This window comes from Dinoponera quadriceps, unplaced genomic scaffold, assembly GCF_001313825.1.
Source record: "Dinoponera quadriceps isolate SergipeBrazil2010 unplaced genomic scaffold, ASM131382v1 scaffold2662, whole genome shotgun sequence".
In the NCBI taxonomy this organism is placed as follows: domain Eukaryota; kingdom Metazoa; phylum Arthropoda; class Insecta; order Hymenoptera; family Formicidae; genus Dinoponera; species Dinoponera quadriceps.
In genome coordinates this window covers 667,125-691,124 of record NW_014556703.1, presented here as the reverse complement: position 1 = coordinate 691,124, position 24,000 = coordinate 667,125, and the positions used below count along the sequence as shown (strand labels likewise).

At 42.7% G+C, this 24,000-nt stretch overlaps 2 protein-coding genes across 7 annotated transcripts in view; both read right to left on the bottom strand.

The window, feature by feature from the left end:
• The window catches only part of LOC106748024 (xaa-Pro aminopeptidase 1-like), a 31,124-nt gene extending 25,147 nt beyond the window's left edge, over window positions 1–5,977 (bottom strand). For both annotated transcript variants that reach the window (XM_014626172.1, XM_014626173.1), the window contains exon 1: window positions 5,359–5,977. In XM_014626172.1, coding sequence (XP_014481658.1) covers window positions 5,359–5,404 — 46 coding nt within the window. In that variant the 5' untranslated portion in view covers window positions 5,405–5,977. The remainder of the gene's footprint in view (window positions 1–5,358) is intronic.
• Window positions 5,978–7,464: 1,487 nt separating this feature from the next.
• The window catches only part of LOC106748027 (mannosyl-oligosaccharide 1,2-alpha-mannosidase IA), a 357,345-nt gene continuing 340,809 nt past the window's right edge, over window positions 7,465–24,000 (bottom strand). For all 5 annotated transcript variants that reach the window (XM_014626177.1, XM_014626178.1, XM_014626179.1 and 2 more), the window contains 6 exons: window positions 18,762–18,941; window positions 16,071–16,284; window positions 13,194–13,418; window positions 12,316–12,521; window positions 11,800–11,994; window positions 7,465–11,160 (listed from right to left, as the gene is read on the bottom strand). In XM_014626177.1, the coding sequence (XP_014481663.1) occupies window positions 11,038–11,160; window positions 11,800–11,994; window positions 12,316–12,521; window positions 13,194–13,418; window positions 16,071–16,284; window positions 18,762–18,941 (1,143 nt within the window). In that variant the 3' untranslated portion in view covers window positions 7,465–11,037. The remainder of the gene's footprint in view (window positions 11,161–11,799; window positions 11,995–12,315; window positions 12,522–13,193; window positions 13,419–16,070; window positions 16,285–18,761; window positions 18,942–24,000) is intronic.

Here is a 24,000-nt window from a genome sequence, read left to right as displayed (position 1 = left end):
CTGGCGATACGCGTAATTACAATAGCCTTTCCAGAGGAAGGTGATTAATGTTCGGACGTCATTCGCGGGATTTCCAATTGTTCAGAGTTATTTAGTGTAATTTAAAATTAACTTGTGACTTTCGTGCCGCGATAATTGCGAAGTGCAGTGTTTGTGTCATCGTTAATAGCGGTAGCAACCAATTCAGAAAGAGGAGAGATTATAGATATATCGTCTTTTAATTACTGAATTATTGAAATTATAATCCCCTCTCCCTCTTCTCCATTCCGTATTCTTACTTTTATATTTTTTATGTCGAAAGCAATTTTCCTATCGTAACTAACCAGGAACATTACTTCTCATATTTTTCAGATGGAGGACTTTGATAGATTTCGTTGCGCTTTTGGTGAGTGACAAAATATCAACATTCAAAAAACTAATAATGCATATGTAATAGTAATATAGGATGTAATACATTTTCGATGGAGTTTCGCGTAGCATTCTTAATTAAGTTTGATGCACGCATAAAGTATTTCTCTCTTATCGTAAATAATTTACAAAAACGAATTCCGCGCAAGATATATCGTAACTCCGCTTGTATCAACAACGGCTCGTAGTCGCGAAGTTCGTTGAATTTTGCCGCACAATTTCGCAAATTGAAAAGAAAAATGATAGAACATACTAGTAATAATCTGGGGTGGTACGTAACGGTTAGATACACCTACGTTGTTTTGACTTTCGACGTCGCAACATGTGGTCCGAAAATTCTACGCGTATTAATAGCTGCGTCTATTCTAAGCGATTAATGGTCGCGAAAACTTCGGCCTGTCTTTCGCACCGTCGCCAATCGACCTGCTATCGAAGTCATATCAAATGATTAACAATTCGGGATTGCCCGCAAGACTCTTACCGATCTTCGGAGCAATGATTCTTAGGACGAAACGAACGCGCAACCATTTTTACAAATTTTCTCATAAAATATTCTAATATAAAAATTTTTCCAAAATTTAAGTCGTCATAAAGATCCGTATGATAAATTGATTTCTCTCATCGTGTGCAAAACAAAGAGAAACTCAGGTTCGATTTCGGTCTTGAGGTATCGAATTTGCAGACGTTACGTGGGGGAGGGTCGGAAAGTGTTGAAGTTATTGACGTTTATTATGTTCGTACTTGCGAAGGCATCTTCACTATGCCGGCTACGCATAGTTGGCTCGAATTTGCAAGCTCGCTCATAGTAAACCGGCGCGTATCGTATTCAGGAGCGAAGAATCCAGGCGCGTAAACAACTCCCGTTGAATCCCGCAAGACGCTACTTTGATAATCCGTATCGCAAGTATTGACTATCGTGCCGACTTTCTTCGCATCAGCTCGTGAAGTATCGCCATGCTCTGTGTTTCTGCTAAATCAATCGACGGACTACATCGTACTCGTATAAATGGAAGTCGTGAGAGAGATTTATGTGGCGCCTGCTTTGATGGCCGCTATTTGATTAAACAACACGCGTTTCATGACAGCTAACTCATCCTAACTACGATTAAGTACGCATGCAGAAGCACAGAGCAGTCACTGTATAGCTTCGATCGAGCTTAAAATACGATTGAGATCTTTGATACACTGCTGCGCCATATCGGATTGACAACTTAAAACGTGGTTCACGCGATCGACAAGTGACTCTTGCTCGTTTAATTACACGATATTCTTCACGTTACGTCGAATCGATACATACGTATAATGGCACGAATAATCGTGCCGTTCGCGCAAAGGATCGCGGCTGATGAATCGGCGGTTTACGGCTGACCCAGCACTTTTCGACGACTGAAGTTTCAAGCGCCGGCGCGACCGCAAACTTTCGTTATTTATAGGCCAACCTGCCTGCGTCTTCTTTGGGGTGCGTTCACCGCGCGATCGCAGCCACATTCCAGTGTTTATTACATTACACGAAGCAACGGGGGGTATTACGTTGTCCGAGAAAATTCACGCAACCGAATTTATACGCGCATGTGCGCCGCACGTCGTCGCCGACGTGCCGACGAAATTAAACTTTTGGATGCTGGTCCAAAGATGACACCCGGTATTTTGACTTGAGTTTCATGGGACAGCCGACGGATTATTGCTGTGAATTGCTGTGAAGATTTTTACTCGTCAAATTCCCGTCGACTGGTAGTTATCGCGATTTCTTTCGGATATTCTGTACATATCGATAAAAAAGTTCTTAAAAGTAATAGCGTTTTTGTTAGTAAATTTAAGAATCTTAAATGTTATAACTGAAGATTTTTTCACAATACCAATGTTATTAGTTATAAAATAATCATGATATTTCATATTCATTATAAAATCGAGAAACTAACACGAAACTTAACATTTTTCCGTCTTATATTATATAAGTTGTTGTTTAATTTTCATATTCAGTTATAACACGTTATGATATATTAGAATTGTTTTAATATTTAATAATACAGAATTTGACAGCGATTTGCGCGAATCTCAGTGGTCGCCGCGACACGATGTGTGCATGACCACCTCGCGATCGACTTCGCGACGGGCTGATGTATGGACGCCTCAGAAGCGTCGGGCGTCTTCGCTCGTTACATGTTCCGGGTAAGAAGAAATACACATTGTTAGAGAAATCCATATTAAATTTAATAATCTTATTATTAAGGTTTTTACATTATGAATTTTAAATAATGAAAACTAATAACTAAAATGATATTACATTTATTAACGTATAGTTATGAAAAGACATATTCTAAATCCACTTTTTATAATGATGTAATAATTTAGAAACGATAGAATACAAATTATTAATAGTATTACTAAATTAGGAAACACAATTGTGAGGACTGATAAGCTATATTATAAGTTGTTACAATTACGAAGAGTAGATTCAGAATATGTCTTTTCATAACTATGCATTATTAAATGTAATACCAATTTGGTCATTAATTTTCATAACTTGGTTATGTAAAAAAATTTCGCAGATTATTAAATCTAATATAAATGTTTAAAACAGTGTACCTTCGTAGAAGAAATGATTTATCTTCGCACAGTGTGAGAAGCTTCATAGTTTCTCCTAGAAATTTACCTTTAACGTCACGCGCTTTATTTAAAAGCGCAATTTTTAGGGATAACGCGAAAGATGACGTATATGTCTGTGCTTCATCGGAAAAGCTTTTTCTAGATAGATGACGGCAACGTGTATAAATATAAAGCAGCGTCAAAATAGACGCACGCGGCATTTTTGTAAAATCCACATGTTTTGCGAGCCGACATTCTCATATTCGATTCTTCGAGTCAATAACTTTCGAAACAATAGCGTTGCGCGTGTTTTCACTTTTTATCCGCATTACGTTCTAATCGAAGAGATCTCGCTTCTTACGTAATCGATGGATAATTGATCGATACCGATATACGTCGTTGAAGAGTGCGAATGATGCATTATGACGTTACCGCTAGGTGCGCCCGGAAGTAGCAAAACAATAGCGGTGTTAAACATCGTGATCGTAATAGATTATCGCGCCAACCTCGTAGGAAGGTACGGAGCGTTGCGTGGCCGTTTATGACAGCTGCAGAGGATATGACATTGAACTTAACTCGTTGATAACCTCCGGCCGTGCTTGATACGAACGCAAACATATTGTTGCGTTCTTCGTCCCCACCCCCCTTCCCCAAATACGATCGTGTTAAAAGTTAAATGCGCTCGAGTTGCGCTTTACAAAATCACGCATCCACGATTATTTATTTGAATGGCGATTAATTATCTTCCCCTTACCGCTGGGTAATAATTCAAGTTTCGGGACCATTGTTGTTGTTGTTGGGAACAGTACTCGTTTGACGCGGGTTAAAATAATTTTCAAGAGAAATATGGGGAACAAGAGAGGGGAGACAAAGTGTAAATTAAAGCCGTATGCTCGTGAGGCCGTTTCGCGGTCGTCCGCAATTATAATTCGCCACGTGAGCAGCGCTACGTTAACTGGCGAGGGACGCATTCATAGTGTTAGATGATAAGCCTGGGATGTTTATACGTTAGAACGCCAAATGGTATAATCGAGTAAAGGGTCAGGAGAAAAGTCACGGGCGGATCAATTTGTGATTGAATTTCAAGCTTCGTTTTACAACGGGCATTCATTCACTCGACAACGTCGCATATATTTTTCACACCCGACCAGATTTTTGTCCGGCGTTTTAACCTTCGGGCAATTTCTCGCAAGTCGTCAAGTGAATTGACGTAACGTCGTTTGAACGTTACAACAATGATGCGCGAGATAATTCGGCTCGACTTAATCATTCTTTTTTCTTTTCTCGTGCAGAACGAACGGCTCGAATTTCTTCGCGAAACGCTTCATTTACAGACAAAGGAAAGTCACTTGTGCGCCGGGCGAGAAAATTAGCGGAAGTACGATATCTTTGATATCTTACACATCGCTGGTACAGTTCATCGAGTTCTTGGGATGCGAAATTCATTATTATTCCAGGGAATGTCTCGAGGATATTAACATAACAATTGCTGTCAATGTGGCTGCTGTTACATGACGCGGTTGCGTCGTCGTAGTTTTCTCGCGTTGCTTCGCTGGCGAATCGTGATGAAAAAATTTTCACGGTTCCTGATCCGGACACTTAACATCAGCTTCGCTTGGTTTGATTACTTCGATATAACGCACTTAGTAGAAGACATTTTGTACTTGTGTTAAAATTGGTCCTTGTTCAAGTTTTCGTGTTAAATTTTTAACATATCCGTGTGTTAGTTTAATATATTATGTTTATGTTATATCAACATATTGTCGATCTGTAAATGTTAAAATAACGCATTTTATACTTCAGTATCGATTAACGTATTAATTCTGTGTTAATTCTTAACATAATATTTGTGTTACTTTTCGACATATTCATTTTGCTTTAAATTGACACAAAAATTGGAGCGGACCGTTTAGAACACGTGAAATGTGTTAAATTCAGCACAAAATTTTTCACTGTGCAGTCAATTATGCATAATAAATAAATAGAGTTTTAAATACGGATTATCGTATTTAATTAAGCCAACTCTTAAGTGGCGCCACACGTCGCCACGATTTCCTTATTATTTTATTATATTCGTGTTATCTGACGCGTTGCACGCGTCTCAAACGACTGTTTTCATTGGCATTGCACTTCGGGGCTTGAGAATCTGTCAGCGATAGTTACGTGAGGACACGTCGGATACGAAACTTAATCAGAGTATCTAAAATTCGCCGGTGGTGGTCTCGCAGTATCGAATGGTCGAAAGACGACGGCGGAATCGAATGTTGAATCGTTCGCTTCACACAGACACACATTTTTTCTCACTTCACGATCGAGGGAGTGTGACTTCGGGCGACAAAGTTGTTAAATTAAATTATACATTACCCAGAACGCATGACGTGAGGAGGATTTGCAGGACGAGCTTCTTCATGGTGCCTTCGTGGGCGCCGGCACGTAAACCGCGCGGACGCGGCGGCGGCACGTTGATTCCGAATAAAAAGAGCGACACGATTTACGTCAAGCACGCGTTCTTGTCTAAATTTAGATCGTACTGCAATAATAGCGTCGGCCGTAGCGCGGAAGGCCGGCGGCACTGGAGAAGAACAGCGGAGGAGAGACTCTCCGCTCCGGAAAGCGATTGTATTCTTCCAGTATTCGCTGTGTATCTGGTGTATCGGGCCGTGTAAACGTCCGATCGACAGCCAACTATATGAGAAGATGTCCGGTCGATAAAACCGCAAAGCAGTTCTCGCTCGCACGATTCCGTCCCGCGAATCTTCCTTTGCGCGATATCTCATCGATCAGACCGGATCGCTGTGATCCGCCCCGATCTTGCGGCTCTTTGCGAAACTTGATTTCGCGCGGGAAGCGCCGCTCGTCTTGAGATATTTTCGAGCGCGCGCGCGGAGGCGACCGGGAGAAATCGGACGGAACAGTGAACAGTACATTCGCGGCCCGATTATCCCGCCACGATTACCTGCTTACGAACGCTATCGAAGCGACGCGCGAGGGAGACTGATCGTCCCGGCTCTAATTCTCTGTGTGTCTCTTCCTCCTCCTCCTCTATCTCCGCGCTCCTTCCCACTAGAACTGCCTCCTATATCGACGTCGACCGCGGAGGCGGTTGTGCCCCGTCGTAGATCCACGGTATTTTCGCGTGGTCTCGCGGAGTCGCAGCGCGAATGTAGAAAATGAGGACCTGATGGAATCGGCAGCGATCAATTATCGTCCCTGGGCTGCGTTTGAAAGCCCTACTCGGCGAGTAGAATAGCGTTCGATTGACAATTTCGGGCAAAAAGAGCGAAGATTTCTCTATCGTCATTGGTTAAGGAGTATCAGGATCTTGGTCGAAAAATTGATTTTTTCCGTTTTACATATTTTCTTATAAGATAAATCAAGAGAAGTCTTCTGCCGAAAGCTGGAGGTCGGGATGTTATTTTTTTATGCCAGTAACATGTGCAACAGGAAGCTAAGTATCTATCGGTACTCCGGATGGAATATTCACAGATTATATACGTGTCTTCGGTCTTTGATAAGTAATTAGCGCCTTAGTGAAGGTACGTGCAAGGATCCTGATATCTTTGAATTAAATGCTACTTGTTGCCAGTCGAAGAGTTTTCGTGGAATTGGGAGATAGGATAAATTAGTTAAACAAAATGGCCATGAATTTCATTAAGTGCATAATACTTCGAATTTCGAATTCTCGAAATAACGCGACGTTACGTTGCGTTACTTAATTGTTGCTCCCACATCTGTTAGGTGAGAAGAAGACGTGTCGGTATTAAGTGAATTCACGACGATTGCGAACGCTTTGAAGGTAATCCACGTGCATTTCGCAACTAATCACCGGAAAATAGAGCCGCATCCTGATTACGGAAGGTCTTAGGCTTTCCGGCTGGTCATTAAGGATTTGCTTAATAGGGCGATCATTACGAGGATTTGGTATGGTAGGGTAACCTGCTTAAAGGATTACGAGTTATCTTGCGGCTGATAAATGATCTTCGACGCGGCATTACCGTAAATCAATGTAATCAACGATGGTCGCGACGCAATCTTTATTATATTTTATAGTTACGCGCGTATTATTTTGAAAGTAGCATATCACACGAATTTCGAAAGTCTCCTCTCTTATTTGCCCTTTTTTTTATATATAATACACTTTGAAACGTTATTAAATTTTACGGTATGTGCTGCGCAGAGTGATTGAAAAACTATCAGTATCGGTTCGTACGAAATTAGGACGGAATTATGAAGAGGGGTTCATCGGAAATAGTACAATAGTTTGCAATATATATAACGTATTATCAATATTTATTTATTTCACTGATCATGACAAAGTAATAATCACGTAAAGCTGTTAAAAGTAAAACCCCGTTATCACTAGATTGTGTACTGTATTTACAGGTATAGTTCGTATCCGACTAAACTTCGTGTGTGACGTACTTCTTCTCCAACGATATATTTATACATATATTTATCTTTCTCTCTCTCTCTCTCTCTCTCTCTCTCTCTCTCTCTCTGTCGCATAGCCCTCGCTCATCGTACAAAGATCGAGGCGAGTAAAGCTAATGTTCAGTTTTTGTGTTCACTTCCTCGTTCTTCTCATTGTCGCTCAAATCATTGAAAAGCAAATCGTAAAATGTGTGCCGTCTTCGCCGTAAGAAAAGATTATTGTACCCAAAACCCCGTTCAATGAAGTAGTTGAAGTAAAATACTCTAGTTAACAATAAATTATTAAATATCTATTCACAAATGTATGTATAGACTATCGTTATTACTATCATCTCATCGTCGCCGGATACTGCCATTCCTGCCGTTGTTCTCCGAGTGTCGTTTATCACTATTCTTACATATAGACACGGCCTATGGCTTTTACTGTGTTGTCAATAGCGACCCGGAAATTGTCAAGGTTTCACTTCCTAATTTGGCGACATCAAGACGCCAATATTGAGATGGTCGCTTGTCGCACCACGTGCGCGCGCTAACGTCCACGTGACACTTTCTTCGCGAGCTGTCGTCGATAACCAAGAAGACCCACCACCCCGTGATCCCTCGTTGATTTCCGAGTTATCAACATGGATGATAATCTGTGATGACGTGTTACAAAATGAATCTTGCCCGTGGCATTTGATCGGATGAGACGTTGTACAACATTTTGTGGGAGTTATCTCGAGCGAGTTGCATCAATGGTTGATCGATCGCGGTTTACTCGTACACTTGGACGTTCACACGCGAATAATTGTAGATCTACGCATGTAGAATGTACAACAAGCTACCATTTAACGTATTACTATTCGTGAGCGGGAATCATGATAAAAAAAGCAGTAGTTGCTTCGTTTCTCCGTCCGGGATCACGCAATCTCAACTGTGTGACGTAGTTCGAGGAGGGGAAAATTAGTTACCGACCCCGGCTTGATGCAACTCCTCTCCAGACACGCTTAACGTTAGACGATCGTCGAAATTGTGTTTGACGTATAACAAGCATCACAATTAGAACACGCGAACCTCTTGGAAGTCCGACGGTGATGCGAAACGTAAACGGCAACATGATTATTATCGACTATCGCGCGCGCTAAACTCGACGCGTAGCTGCGTTTCCAAAGATTTCGCTTAGCATTTCCGGACACGTAAAAGAGTGAGTGAGCGCGCTCTTCCGCGCGTTTGTGTTGTGTAAATTTCATAGTATAAATCTTTCTATATGTATATTATATTCTCTGTCTCGCGCCTCTGTTGAAGATGACGTTTCGAAGCCTCCGCGGCCTTTGGAACCTCATCTTAGCGGATAACGCGGCGCGAGAACTGCAGGATGCGCTATGTATACATTAAGTAACTTTCCGGCCGTCCCCATCATCGGCGAGTGCGATGCTGACTGATTGTTCGGAAGATCAATAGAGACACCACCTGCGTCAGATTTACCGGAGCAAAATGTTTTACAAAACTAGCTCGTTTAACGTGGGATTGTAGAAAATCAGAGTCTATCTGTGACCAATGTTCAAAGGACAAAATTGATTGATCGTTGTTGCTGTTATCGAAAGGATCTCCCGCAACAGTAATTATAATTACAACGTACGATCTTGGACATCACGAAAATAACGTGTCCGTCGAAACGTACATCGCTGTCTCTCTCTCTCTCTCTCTTTTTTTTCTGCGATTTTGTTTTTGCTTGATGTCGGAAGGAGCCGATTCACGTGAATCGGCCGTTTTTCCATTCGGTATAAGCGCTATACAATTACACGGTGTGTTTCATCTACAATTCCACTCTACACTTCGCACTCCTCATATAGAATATGACTTTCTTGTAATATCTTTATATACAGGTCTACCTCTCTTATTACAGACTTCGCTAGTTACTCGGCTGCTACATTGCTTTACAACTACCACTCGACTGACTCACGATTGCAATCGTGTCTTCGATTTGCACCCTTTCCGGGGGGGGGGGGCTATTTTATTGAATTTTATTTCGATTTGTTTGCCGTGTATGTAAAAAAGGGAGGGCGGGACACGTACGTTCGCACCGTCAATCATGAAAATGACAGTTGTTTTTGATGCGCTTCTTTTCTTTCTCTTCTTATATTCGGCAATTCTAACTGTCGGAAGGGAGGAAAGAAGGATCGGGGTATAGCAAAACGTTAGGTGGTTAAAATCTTTTCGAAGAACGTCGATAAAAATCGCGAAAAGAGATACTTGTGAAACGTTAACATTACAAAACGTTGCACAGGAGCATTTTTAGAAACACTGGCTTGACTAAACGTTTGTTTCCGGCTAAACGTTTATCGCTATTTCTTTTTTTTCCATTTTCTTCTTTTGATTGATTGACAGTTTTATTTTTGAAGTTCTAGCACTACAAAACAAGTTTACACTGGCATTTTTTCTTCCTTCCCCCTTTTTTTTTTACTATCAATGCAAAATTCATTCTTATTTGATCAGCTGTATAAAAGCAGTTTATACACGTAGTATTCAATTAACAATGACAATCCACTGAATTTGTACGCGATGTAACACGTTAAGAACAAATAGATAGCTTAGAAAGATATTGATACGAGACACATTCGTAATACATATACCGTGGGTGCGTTACTAACAATTTGGTTCGTCAATGCAATCGATATTATTATTATTTTTTTTTATTGTAACGAGGCAAAACTTCCAGTCTTAATTAAGCGCTTTTTTGCGCATTTCTGGCAGGGTCGTCTTTTCCTAAAGAAAACAGAACTATTAACGAAAAAGAAAGAAATGCGATTGAGTCATTGACTCTCCCATCGTAATGATTAGAGAATGTTAAAAATGTTAAGGACCTGTAGCTATAACGTCACGAATACGTATTTAAGTATTGGTGGACCGCTTTGCATTGCGGCTAAAAAAAGGAAATGGGTAAAGCATTCATACAACATATTTCCTCATTGTTAATAGTTCTCTCGTTCGCTCTCTCATTCTCACTTTTTTTTTGCTATTTACAAACGTGTGGCTTAAATAACGTTCGTTAACATTTTCATTCTGTTCTTTCTCACTATCATTCTTTTTCGAGCGCTCTGTCTCTCTTTCTCTCTCTCTCTCTCTCTCTCGCTCTCGCGCGCGCTTTCATTTACCTAAAATAATTATTTAGATATTTTAATTTAAAATGTATCTTTCGCTACACGCGATCAGGATGAGGGACAGATTGATTCTCTGTAATCCTCATTAATTCGCGACTATGCTATATTACACGCAATGGGTCAGAATCAGGACTAGTCACAGTGTGTATTACGAAATTGATTTTGTTTCTACAATTGTGATTTCGCGAGATTCACGTTTAAAACGTAAAACACGCGAATGAAACTAAGTTGAACAAGAATTGGATTAAATTGCATTTTTGTTTTATCGCAGTGTTAAATCCTTTCTTATAATCTATATGCGATAGTTTATAAAAATAATTGACCAGAATGCCGCTTTAAGCATAGTTTATACAAAGTGAGGTTTTGCAATCGCTATATAATTCTGATCCATTACGTGTATCGTCTTTCGATTCTGTTACTGCGAACTGAGAAGAGTCGGAGTCGCCCGTAAATTGTTGTAAACTTGTCCGTTTTATAAGGGGGTTGCCGGGCGATACAAAGGATTGCCCTTGATGGGAAGCACGTGAGCCTCGGAGTTGAATACCCAGTCGTCTAGACTTATGAGATCATCGTCACTGAAGAGTAGATAGAGATACTGCAAAAAGACAAAAAATATTTTCACGATCTGTGCGTTTGACCTCGCATCGCGTGCCGGTCAAAACTTTTAATAACGCTATTGGAACGCTTTCCCATCGGGTGCTACACTTGTTATTTTCTTTTCTCCAAATATAATCAGATTAAAAAGAATATATTATCGTTACGTTGTCAAGCTTAGTACACGATGTATGGAAAGTTAGATTAATTTTATGTCAATTAAACTGAATGGTAAAAGTCATAGAAAAGTCGGCATCATTTACAACCAATTACATCTTTATGAACGCCATATTTCCGTCTCTTCGTACTAAAGTGTCTTTGATGGCGGAGAAGGCTAAATGACAATTTGCAGACGATAGAAGAGTATTTCATAAACGGCAAGATTTCCCCGGTAAGATGAGACGTTAACTAAAGTTATATTATTATAGATATTTGCTGAAGATTTATACCCCGGATAATTGCGTTAGATCATTCGGTCTTAAAGAGAAACAAAAGTTTAGTAAGTGATACTAAACGGCGAACCAAACCAAATGTAAATTCGCGAGACACCGCGCTGCCGGGAAGGTGTAAATAGTAAACGTTTAAGTCTTTGCGAGAAGTAACGTAAGTTGAATCAAAACGATGCTCCGTTTCCTCTTACCTTCAATGTTTCAGCAAAGAAATAACTTTGTTGGACGTCGTCTTTCGCCGAGTCGGCCAGGTAAACATTGTTAAGTCCCGTGAATCCCCCGGGAACCCGGCAATGTTTCTCCAGTGCCTGAACCGCCTCCCAACCCCATTCGCGATACTTTGGATCCTTTGTTAACCGCCACATCACGAAGTACGACTCGAACGTCTGCGGGGAAGTATATCTTGTTTTATCGTCCGGCAGATTACACCGGCTTTGTTTTCACGGGAAATAAAGAAAGGAACGATTATTTATTCATGCTCTTTACATATAATCTCGTCTGTAAGTTGCATAAGCAATTTTTCGATGACCGTAAACAAGGAGAACACGGGAATCGTACCGAATGTAATGATGAAGGTGTGGCTATTTTTCTGCGCGGCTTTAAACAACGAAATTTTTGGCGCCGTTTCCAAAGAGATTTCTGTAGTAACGTGTTATCAAACAATTCAAGTAAATTTAATCTCGAACGAATGGAGGAGCGATTCTTACCTCGGGTCGCAGGATGTAATATTTTTCACCATTCTTTAAGCTTCTCGCCTCGTTGCCCTCGATAAAGTGGAAAGCTTCCGGGCCTAACTTCGTGACGCTTCTATCATAGGACTCGTGACACGTGTTCGTCAGACCGGCGGCGATATTCATGTACTTATCGGATATCTCATTTTTCAGAGTATTAGCTCCCAAAGCAAACATGCCGCCTATAAAACAGGTCGGTAACGTTATCGCTCTTGTTGAATTTTCCGCTTTTTAGGGATATATTAATACAAAGATACTTCGTCTTTCGAACGTAAAGTTACGATTGAAGAAATAATTTATTTGGAATGGCGTCGCGTGAATTTGGACAATGGTCGATTAGAAATAAATAGAAAATCTGGGAAGGAAGATGTACAGTCCCAGGACTGTTGCAAAACTTTTTTTCTGTAAGTTTCGGAACGCGTCTCTCATCCAATAAGAGAATTCGTTTTTTTACTAATTCTCGGGAGACACGTTTTCCTGGAGATAAATTTTCCAATATTGGACACGAGATGCGTTGTAGAACTCATCGAAAAAAAAGTATTGCAACCGTCCTGTGACTCATGATTGATTCATTCTAACGATTGATATCGTTTCCAGCTACAGGGTAAAATATTTGTATTACAAACGGTTCACCTAAATTTTTGTTACTTTAACATGGAGCGAATATGTTAAAAAGCATACAAATCTATTAAATTAACATTATTCACCTCGTTAACATATTATTTTTTCACATATTCACCATATTAAGGTTAACACAAGAATTTGGGCGGTTGTGTAATATGAAATTTTTTACTGTGTACAATTGCAGTATAAAACGCTAATGAGATAACCGTTAATGCGTGTAAAAACCTTACCGGCGAAGCAAGCCAAGTGACCCATTTTGTGTTCGAGCCTGTCGTATTTCAAGTCCGATACATATACAAGTTTGCCGGGGGATGTCTTGATCATGTGCTCGGTTATAGCGGCTATGGCCTCATTGTACATTTCACGTGCCTCGACGTCCTCCTGGCCCGACTGGATCCACGCCTTCAGCAGGTACTCATAGAAACTGTCACCGAGTCCGCCGAGCGACATATGATCTGCAATTTCCACGAAAATATTTCCGTTGTAAATGAATTCCATGCGAATTCCGCGAGAACGCGCGATACGTTTCCTCCCGAGATATATCTTTGAGCCGCGTTTTTTCCTACGTGTAGATTTTTAATAACTTCGAGTCGGCTATTTTGCGACGGAAATGTCGGGAGTAGAATTTTCGCACTATGGATAAATAAAAATATAGGATAAAGAAAATTGGGGATAAAATTGCTGCTATTAGAAAGGTTTATTTGAAAAAAAAAAGAAAGGAATAAGAGAGGATGAAAGAAAAATATTTTTAATAATAACCACTCCGATGTTGAGAGTTAAGCTCTCAGGCTCGAGATAATTTACAATCAAAAAAGGTATAGTTGACGATAGCGACACGATATAAAGTAACTGATACTTCTCGAGTAAAAGGTCGAAGATCTGTAGCGCGTTCGCCGATTGTTCTTGTTTCCAGTTCCTTTCTCGCTGGAGTGGAATTAAAGATTCTCAACTTACGAGGTGGGGCTGGCTTTGCCGTACAGAAGGAAAGGGGCCGTTCCAATGCTTTAAAAGAGATACCGCTTTAAAACAGACAACAGCGATAGTCGCTGCAAGATAAAGGAATGCTAGAAGAATCTTTCCCCCGGTAAGAAGGGGTTTGTTATCCGCGCTAGAGGGCTACTTCGACCACGTCTGAGGGTGGTGAAACAAAGGGAAGACCTTGATTTCTACAGGGCTAATTCTTAGGTTCCTTGAGTTAGCTAAGAGAACACGGTATCCACTTTATGTGAGGTTCGCGACGAAAGGAAGTACAGCTCGGCTTTATCTCTTTGATCACTATTTCTTTCAGAACTCGGTAAGAACGTTACCGCGGGAGAATGCGCCGGGGTCAGTCGAGCGATACGAGATTGAGCTCTTGTTAAACGAATGATAATTATAATTTAATGACGAGAAGTCACACTTCAGAGATATGCCGGTGTGGAGAAGTTTTTCTCACGAAACACGGTGTTTGGGAGTCGCTGCTGTTTTATAAAAAGAAACGCGTGGTCAATAATAAACGTCGCAGGTCTTTGTTTATAGGAAGAAGCGCTCGTATGAAAAACTGCGCTGAAAGAAAAAGGTGCTATCGTTGTAAATAATATTTACTTAATTCAAGTAAAATGGTTACTCCGACACTCCTTGGTGAATATTTACTAGAAGTAGAAATATAATTGACTATATATAATATGATATTTCCTTCATATAAGTGGACATTTACTTATAGTTTTAAAGTTTCGGAAAAAACCGTTTTCTCCCAATTTTTTCGCAGATTTTTCGTTCCTCGTATATTTTTTTTACAGAAAAAGTAAATGTGACAAATTTCACCCGAATAAACATTAATTTTTCTAAACGAAATTTTGTACTTTCGAGACCGAAACTAAAGAAATCCCGTAGAAAAATGGGGAGGGGAGGAAACGGAGTTTTTTCTTGAAATTATGTGGCGGTTTTGCTCGAAGTATAGAATGAACGAATCGCGTTTTGGCGCGACGGTAGATTTTATCCGCGTAATTGCATTGACACTCGTAATTAATGAATCAACGAAACCACTGATGCAAAAGTTCGTTCCGCTTTATAATCAAAATGTACATATAACATTTATTTATTTTAAAATACGATCATTCAATTAAATATATGTTATTCTGTCCAATAACCTGCTATCTCTTCGGTAGCTGCATGACCCCACCCCGCCCTCGTAGAAATTTCGGGCTTTTCGAGCGAAAAACTGATCGAAAAACAGAACGAACTTTTGCAACTCAATATTTGTACATTTTGATTATTGTGGATTCTACTATTGTCGATCTCGTATTTGTTCGCGTTTTGTTTATCAGAAGCACCGCCGTTATCCGTCGGTCCGAGCGGTCTTTCTTCCTCCGGTGGTGCACTCGCGATATGGATGTCCACCGGAGCGAAGCCGTGTGAAAAACGTGGGAAGGATGCGCGATGAGGTCAGATACCGAACGGCCCGGATGATATATATCCCCGAGGATCGTCATACGTGCAATGAGAAAGTACGCGCAGGACGGGGCGGGGGGAGGTTCAGGACCCGAGGCGGAGGATGATAAATGCGATATTCAAGATCGGCTACGGCGACAGCGGCGTCGACGGCATCCGGGACGACGTCTTCTCCGCGAGGCGGGCGCGACGTTGTGCGATGCGAAATAGCGAAAAAACTCGCGATCGAAGGCGCGGACTTCTCGCGCCGAGCCCGCAGCTATGCGAAAAACTATTTCGACCGTGCAATTGATAGCCGTCAGATTAAAAATCTATTTCGCGCGAGGCGCGGCCCGAAGAGATTTATTAAATGTGAAATTATAGTAATAAGCCACCGGCTGGCATTTATATCCGTCCGACATCGGCTCGACTGAAGGCTCTCCCTTCGGTGTCCTCGGGAGGTTTTCGACCGTGAATGCGAACGCGAAAACGCCGGTTGCCATGTTGCACACGTACTCGCACGCATACGCGCGTACAACACACACGTGTACAACGACGCGATGGAGGATAATAACGCTATTAACTCCACGACGACATATTTTCGCGTTTGGATTTCGCTGCGAGACGGTTTCTAGCGGTTTCGCTAATTATCTTTCAAGCTAATTTCGATGGAAAACGTCAAGACGTGTGTCACTTACGTTGACCCCATTTGCCTGTTCTCGGATGAATGTAATTCGGGTAGAGCCCTCTCGGCTTGTCCAAATTCTTCAGGACCTTTCTCACGTTCTCGACTTTGCTCTTGAATACCGGATTATTCGTTATATCGCTCAAATAGGTAAACTCGAGATGCATCGTCCCGATCTCGGATAAAATACTGCAACCGCTGCTCGCCCAACCGTAATTCTTGCTGGCCTGAAAAATAAATGCAACTTTCTAGCTCGAACGTATCGCGCGCGGCCGGTATGCGTGAGATAGGTCAAGGGTGGTATACAATTTTTGTGAAGAGACTTGAGGGTGGCTCCCGATGTGCGTTTCCAAACGGGAAAGAAGAATCCAGCTTCCGCGCTAAAAAAACTAGCTCCCACAGCAGATTTAAAGAACAGCTATTTTCTGTGCGGTTTTTAGCTGTGGGAGCTCGTTCTCTTCTCCCGTGATTGGATGCCTATTACTTCTGTTTTTATTATAAATAAGGAAGACACGGAGAAAAAAAAAAGTATTAATACGTTCGTAGAGAGCGCATATAACAAATCACGAGCTTCTTACCATAACTTTCACCGCTTCGCCGGTTCTTTCTGTTTTATTTGAGCGATCAGAGGTATTTCAACGAACATTCTTACCGGTGATTTATTGTGGTATATAACTGTGAGAGCATGGCAGAAGTACCGTCGCGTACTGTATTCTTTTTATTCCTTCACGGATGTGAAATCACGCGAGCTTTATCGAAATACGTCGGAACGAAGTCACGATATGAAATGTTCAACAAACGGCTCTCCGTCGTGCGTTTTCTTTCGCGCCACTCGAAGTCGACGGGAAAATTATGACATTCGTAGCCCCGGAGGTGAGGACACGTTAACATCCGGCAATTAGCCACGCCCGTTAAGGGACGCTAATACGAATTATGAAGTCATCAAGCGAGTAGGGTCAATCGGAGCGCGCACGTGTCGCGCCGTAATTAAATCCGATTCCCTCCCATTTCTCATTTTCTCGCCCCGCTGCATTCTGCGCGCCCTGCTTGTCACTTCGTTTCAGTAAGGCTGCATGCGAGATTCGCCACACGCTGCAATTGTTACGCTTTCAACTCGCGTGCTGCAGCCGTGAATCACTCGGCCGCGAGGCAATTTATACGATCGTTGTAATTACAAAGGTTTTTCCTCCTTCGCGCTTAGCATTCGCAGATCGCGGACGTGCTCTTTATAGAAATCGATATCGTTATACGCACTTGCGGCCGTATTCTCTTCGAATCATGGTAAGATAAACAGGGTGTAAAGACAAGTAAAGCAAAGTGGTGCACCTTGTAATATATCGATCTTGCAGCAGCGACGATTTCGCTGACACCACGACTCTCATTTACCTCTCATTATTCGCAATATTGTTCCTGCAATTATAGTCGTTATAATTGATTCATTTATTTTAATAGCCTACAAATTTCGGAACAACGTTAATCAATAATTCAATACACCATTAGTAAAATTAGCTTTTGTCTGTATTGTGCCGATGCCGAACATGACCGAGCTTCTCTTACGTATTAAAATCAATCGGCCACTTTCACGACGGACATTTTTCCCTTCGGTTAGTTTATATTTGGATAATCGCTCGATCGCTATCTCATTGTCGAACGATCGAGACGGATCGGGAGTTAAGAAAAAGACGCAAAGTAACGGATGCGAGCTGGAATATCGTCCATCATAGGGGAAGTCAAAGGCCGTGTACCCGCCTCCTGCGGCCTCATTATCCATCCAATTAAGAATTTGCATATTAATCGCGCCCCGCCATTTCGACAGACGTGACTTGATGGAATCGTTTCAATTAAAGCGCAACATCGTTGCCGCGTGCAATGCCTGACAAGAAGCGCGCAAAAACGGAAACGCCGCGCGCGCGCACACTTCTGAGATAGCCTTTTTAAATTATATTAATCGTACGAGCGCGCCGTAATGGTGGTACTTATTCGCATTTATATCGCGCGTTTCATACGAAAGGATCAACGTATCGCTCGCTAATGAAAGGATCATAGCGAGTTGATTTGCGAGGCCAAGTACGCAAGGTCGTCCCGTCGGGTATTTTTATCGTCATTTTGACCGCATAAATAAATTTCCATCTGTTCGTTCACATGGATATCCGTGTGTCGAAATATTTAATTGGAAACGATTCCATCGAAACTCGATTAACGAAAACAAGATATCACAGATGCTCAAATCGATGTTTGCGGCAATCAGCACTTCGGACGTACACTGTTTTTATAGATTCCCGATATTTGAATATTATTATCAATTAGATGATCGTTTCGTTGAAACGAATTGAGAGGCGATCTTTCCTCTGGAAAAATTTCGCGACTATCGCTCGTCGTTATTTCTGATTTTTAACGTTGAGAAAATTACGTTGATGATCTAAAAGATATTTCAGGCTAAATCTTGCCTCTCGGCTTTCATTTTAACAGCGTTTATTAAAGGCACGCATTAGTGATTTTGACACAGCCTGTATGAGAGTTTGTAATATTATATATCCGCGTGATTTCTTGTTTTATTCTCCAGTACGGTAAATGAGAGGGCTTTTTTTTTTTATGGGGAGGAAGAGACGAACTAAGTTAATATCGAAGTACATCGAACCCGTCCCGGGTGCGTTGCGTCGGTATGAGCGGTGGCGAGTTATGGCAACGAAAAGCCTGCACTTACCCCGGTATGGAGGTTGATGAGAGAATGAGGAATTCCGGTTTCCGTCTGGAAGGCAGGCAGCATCCGTTCGCCGAGCTGCGCCGCCTTATCCCGGAACATCACGTCCCCCGTGAGAGCGTAACAGGCGAGCAGGCTTCCCATGAAACGAATATTCGTCTCGAACAGCGATATTTCGGAATTCTGAAACAATGCCCGGGCGAAACCCTCGCATTAATCAAATGCGCGGATCGCTTAACCGCGCGTGAGAAAATTTCCGCAACACGCTCTATCTCACACACACACACGCGCGCACACATATATACAACACACATTCAATGTCTTCTCTCCTGTGTCTCCACGTTCCTTTGAATATAATACTAATTGCGTCCCCATTACGGGGCGAGATATTTCGTAAATACTGACCACAGATCTTAATACAATTTAGTACATGTTTTAATTAATACTGCATACGGAGAGAAATAATTTCCTAGTACATAGCAAATGTTATATGCCGTTGTAATGAAATCTGTTACTAGGCAGTGAAACGATTCGTTAAGAACATTAATTGCCATTCGTTTGATTACTTGATTGAATCTATAAATTATTTTACTGTAAGCACAAATTAGTCGATGTAGGAAAACGCTGTTTCGTTCTAACGGCAAATTAACGTATTCCGAGGACAGCTTCACTCAGCAGAATATTTCCTATTCTGGCAACAAAACTGTTTCCGCTCCGATTACGAATAATTCTCTAATTCGATTGCGCCAGCTAAATTTTATTGCTGTCGCAACGTATATGCGGATAACAGCAACGGTTTCGCTGCAACGGCAAAGTTGATTTTTCCTCGTGCAGACTCGCTTCAACGCGGAAAATCGAAACGGAATGCAATCGAAACGATTCCGCAAAGCTCAAGCTGCTCGTTACACGAATCATACGTGTCGTGAGATCTCTCTTCGGAGCGATAACGGTACGATATTTTTCGGCGATATAATAGACTCCTTATCGGCGGCAATCATTCGGCTTGTTTGTCAGTCAGCAGCGTGATGGCACGCATGCGATGCGGAAACCAGGCGCGATGCGAAAGCTTGGTGGCATTAGCCACGCCGCGAAATGGAGAGAAACGATCGTTAGCGGTTTCGCATCGCGCCCCGCAGTGCGCGTCGCGGGAGAGCGGGAAATTCCTTTTTTCTCTCCCTCTTTATTTTTTCTTTTTTGTTGTTTCTTTCTTTTTGCGCTCGCCGCCTCCCCATCGCGCGTGCACTCACGTTTTTCGGCTTTCGCCATTTCCGTGAGCTTTTCGCAGCAAGATTTCTCTCTTTCGCGCGCGCGCGCCCGTATTATCGTTACACACACACATACACACACACACACAGTCGCAATTAAAGTTTTTCCGAGCGAGTGCCGATGCGGCCCGGCGGCCTTGCTCGGCTCGCCTCGCCTCGCGACGTTCGCGTTCTCGTGATTCAGCGTGGATAATAGCTAAAAGCAATATACGAAGATTCTGATCGTGGTGGTTACATTAACGTCCCCGTGGTATGCCAGGTCGACGGACGACCGTCCGGCGATAAGGCTATTCTTTATTTCACAGGCGAGAACGTACCTTGCAGATACTCCAATTTGCGACAAAAAGGGATCGGAGACTAATTGCTTCCAATTTTACGACGCCTCTCTATGCCGTCGTATCCGTTATTCCGTGCGTAAAATATCGCTGGTTTTTTAGACAGCTATATTTTCCGCCACGACCGCGAGGATCCCACGGATAATACGAACACGGGGAACGCCTGAAAGACACCAACGTAGAAGCGTACACGATTCATAAAAAGTCTGAGCGCGCATATCGCACGGCTTTTATAAAATCTCGCGAGTGCGGATGTGATGAGTGTCGCTGGGAAAGTACACATACGCACACACACATACGTGAGCGCGTATGCACGGACGAAACAAACGGGGAAACAGTCGAGATGTAATTTTCGAGATGCCTGGGCAAAAAACGCTCGTTTTTACAAAAGAACGAAATATAATTAGACGGCTCAGGCATGTGGCATTCCGCAAACGTGCCGTACAAAAATTCGAGATAGTAAAACAAAGGCGCGGCGGCGGCACGCGGTATTTCACATGCGCCGGCCGTGAGCGCCCGGCGACGGTAACCGAGTTAAAGAAGGCGCGTGGCCAACATTGCGAGAGCGTCCCATTATCAAAGCTCTCTCCGTCATTCGGAATTATGCGTCCGTGTAATTTGCATTGTTTCCGACTGCTTTCCTTGCTAATTAACTAGACGGGAGAACACCGACGTGTCCGTGTTTTTTCGATCGAACCTCACCTGAAGGATGAGTTTGGTCGGATCTGCCCCCCAGACAATAGGGAACTCCCGACCGAAATCACCCTTTTCAGTCGTCGGCTGAGATCGAAAACGAACATTCGGTTTTTTGTCAGAAACCAAAACTTCGGCGGAAATTTTTAGAAAAATTCGAAGGAAAATGAATTTCATGACAAAAATATGTATAATACTTTATTAAATTGTAATGTGCGTGTGGTAACTATGTTAAATTTTATTAAACAGAGCGTTGAAGATTCCGGTGGCTTTAATAATGGATATAAAAAACCGAGAATGATAAAATAACAGTTTTTACAAACATAGACTTTTTGGAAACTTATGATTAGATACGTTTGTATGAAATGGAATATGTCTTACAGTGACGGAGGGAGAGTTCCCGGCAATCGCCGCATCGGTTCTGACCGATGTGTTGATCGGTTTCAGTTTACACCAAAAATTTTTCCCAATTTCGGTCGAAACCGGAATGAAATCGAAACCCTTATATTTCAATATTTACGTTCTGGCGAGCGCGCGATATCGGCACGAATCGCACGGGACGCGACCGTAAAAGCGGGGTTCTGAATTTCGAGATTACCGCGACGAGATTCGACGAAAGTCGACGTGTATCGTTAGGCCAACCGGACGGATTCTTCGTGCGTGACAAAGCGCCGCGTATTCGTTAAGCGTTCGGTTGCCGCCATAATTAGAAGCATCTGGAAACGCTCCGGCGCATAACCGCAGAAATAATGACGCGTTGCGCGTAAAAGCGGTTAAATTGGCGCTGTTCTCACGTTTGCGTGGTATTATGCCGCTAATTGACATTTATGATCGCGCGTCGCGATAGGAAGTAACCGTGGGAAGTTTGTAAAACGATATGTTTTCGCGCCTCGTCGATTACGTTGCTCGGTGTTGAACGTTCCGCCCGAACTGCGGAATTGCAAATTGGATTTGTGTTTTTTCCCTTTTTTATATTCCCGATTCGCTGGTGCGCATCGTGTTTACGTGATTAATAAATTCAACGCTCGCGGTGTAACCGCCGGGCGTTAACGCTAAACGCTGCGCGTTTCGAGGGAATAATTCACGAGGGAATTTCCGCTCGATATCTCGCGATATTTCTCGAAACCTTTTCACGCGGGGAAAGAAAATGAAAAACGAGAGCGTGCGGCTCGCGTGTATCTGTAACCGGCCGATCTTTGGTTTATGAGGTCGTTAGCTTCAAAGGATAAGGGCGATGTTACTCCGGTCATCGTATGTATGTGTGTGTGTGTGTGTGTGTGTGCGCGCGTATGTGTATGTTGTACCGCTCTGCCATCCTTTCCGGTTCGTCAGGCGTGGCTGATTGACTCGCTTACCTAGAACTTGATGACGCTACGTTCTTATTAAGGCCTCTCCTCGTTAAGGAGCAGGTGTTTGGGTAACGCATAACCAGATTCCGCCCTCGGCGGATGGGATATTGAAACGCGTAATTAGACGATTTTGTAATGCCACGACGACTTTTGTGAAGACCGTGAAACGAAGGCGCAGATGGGAATAAAATTGCCGTCCGACGTTTCTATTATGTTTAATGACTGATACTGATGGACGGTGACGTGGATTTAAGTGGATTACCATTACTCGAGTATCATTTTTCCTCGTCTCTTCTCGTTTCTACCCCCCCCCCCCACTTCCCTCTCTCTCTTTCTCTCTCCCCCTTCCTCTCTGATTACCATCCGCTTCTCTTTTTGTCGACTACTCTACTTTGCGGCGATCTATCTTCTTGCGGTAACATCTCGCGTTCGTATTAGCATAGCAGCTAATAACGCTGGTAAGTTTTAATGAAAACATTATACTTCACGTGGCTGCATTGATATTCACAATCGCGTGCTCACGTGCGATACAATCCGTACAACCGTATTCCTCTCGCGCACTACGTGCATGCGTACTACTGTAGCACACGAATCCGATGAGCCGTTGCTGTTTAACACGCGGGTCTTTGATTACCTACACACCGCTTCAATTCAGGTACTTGAAACATAGCGTGTCTAATGATCTTAAAGCTTTGCTGGGAATTAATATTGGGTAGGCGTATCTCTCTCTCTCTCTTTCCCTCCCTCCCTCTTATTCCCTCAATCATAATTGTGATATTCGTATGAGTCATTTTGTCAGAGCGCAGTATAATAGTTTCGTAATCTTTTTTTGTCTTCATCGCTTCTTCATCATCGTAATTTAGTAAGATAAGTGACGTTCTTTGGGGCATGTATAATTCGAGATACGAGGGAGCTGATATTGAAAAAAATTCCAATGGGCGTTTTGTTACATATACTTAGATGTAGGGTTTAAGACAATTTGAGATATATAGGATTTGAAGGAACCAGGATCTTCAGAGTTGTGAGAACCGAAAGCAGACAATAACCCTTTCGCATTCGCTTCGGAACTCGTCGAGGAGCGCCATGATCGTCGGTGTAATTCGGCAAAAAATATTGTTTGTTGTATCGGCCGGGCGCAAGGAAATTGATTGGCGGCGCCGATGCAGATCCAGAAAGAAGCGGGCTCCGCGCGTCGCCGCGGCTGTTATTTCACGGTTCTCCGATCCGATTTCCATCCCGTTGATTCCGGGGGTGGAGTCCGTCGGTTGAAATAAAGCCGGACAAGACGACGCCTCACGCTAGGCGTCACGCTATTTTCCACTAGCTCAGCGGCGCGTCGGACACCCTCTCGCTAATCTCGCCCTCCGTCCTCGCCACTTCGTAGACACGTTGTCAGTCCTGTATAAGATCTCCTATCGGTTCGCGTATCTCTTTGCGTACAATGGCCAATGGGTTGTGCGGGCAGTGGGCATTCCGGCGCGAAACGTAATCATGGCCTCGTAAATCGCCGCTCGTTCGTCTTCCCCATGCCGGGAAGTCAACGTCGCTTGAGCATACCATGAAATCGCGATGCACACGGTAACTTCCCAATACCGTATCG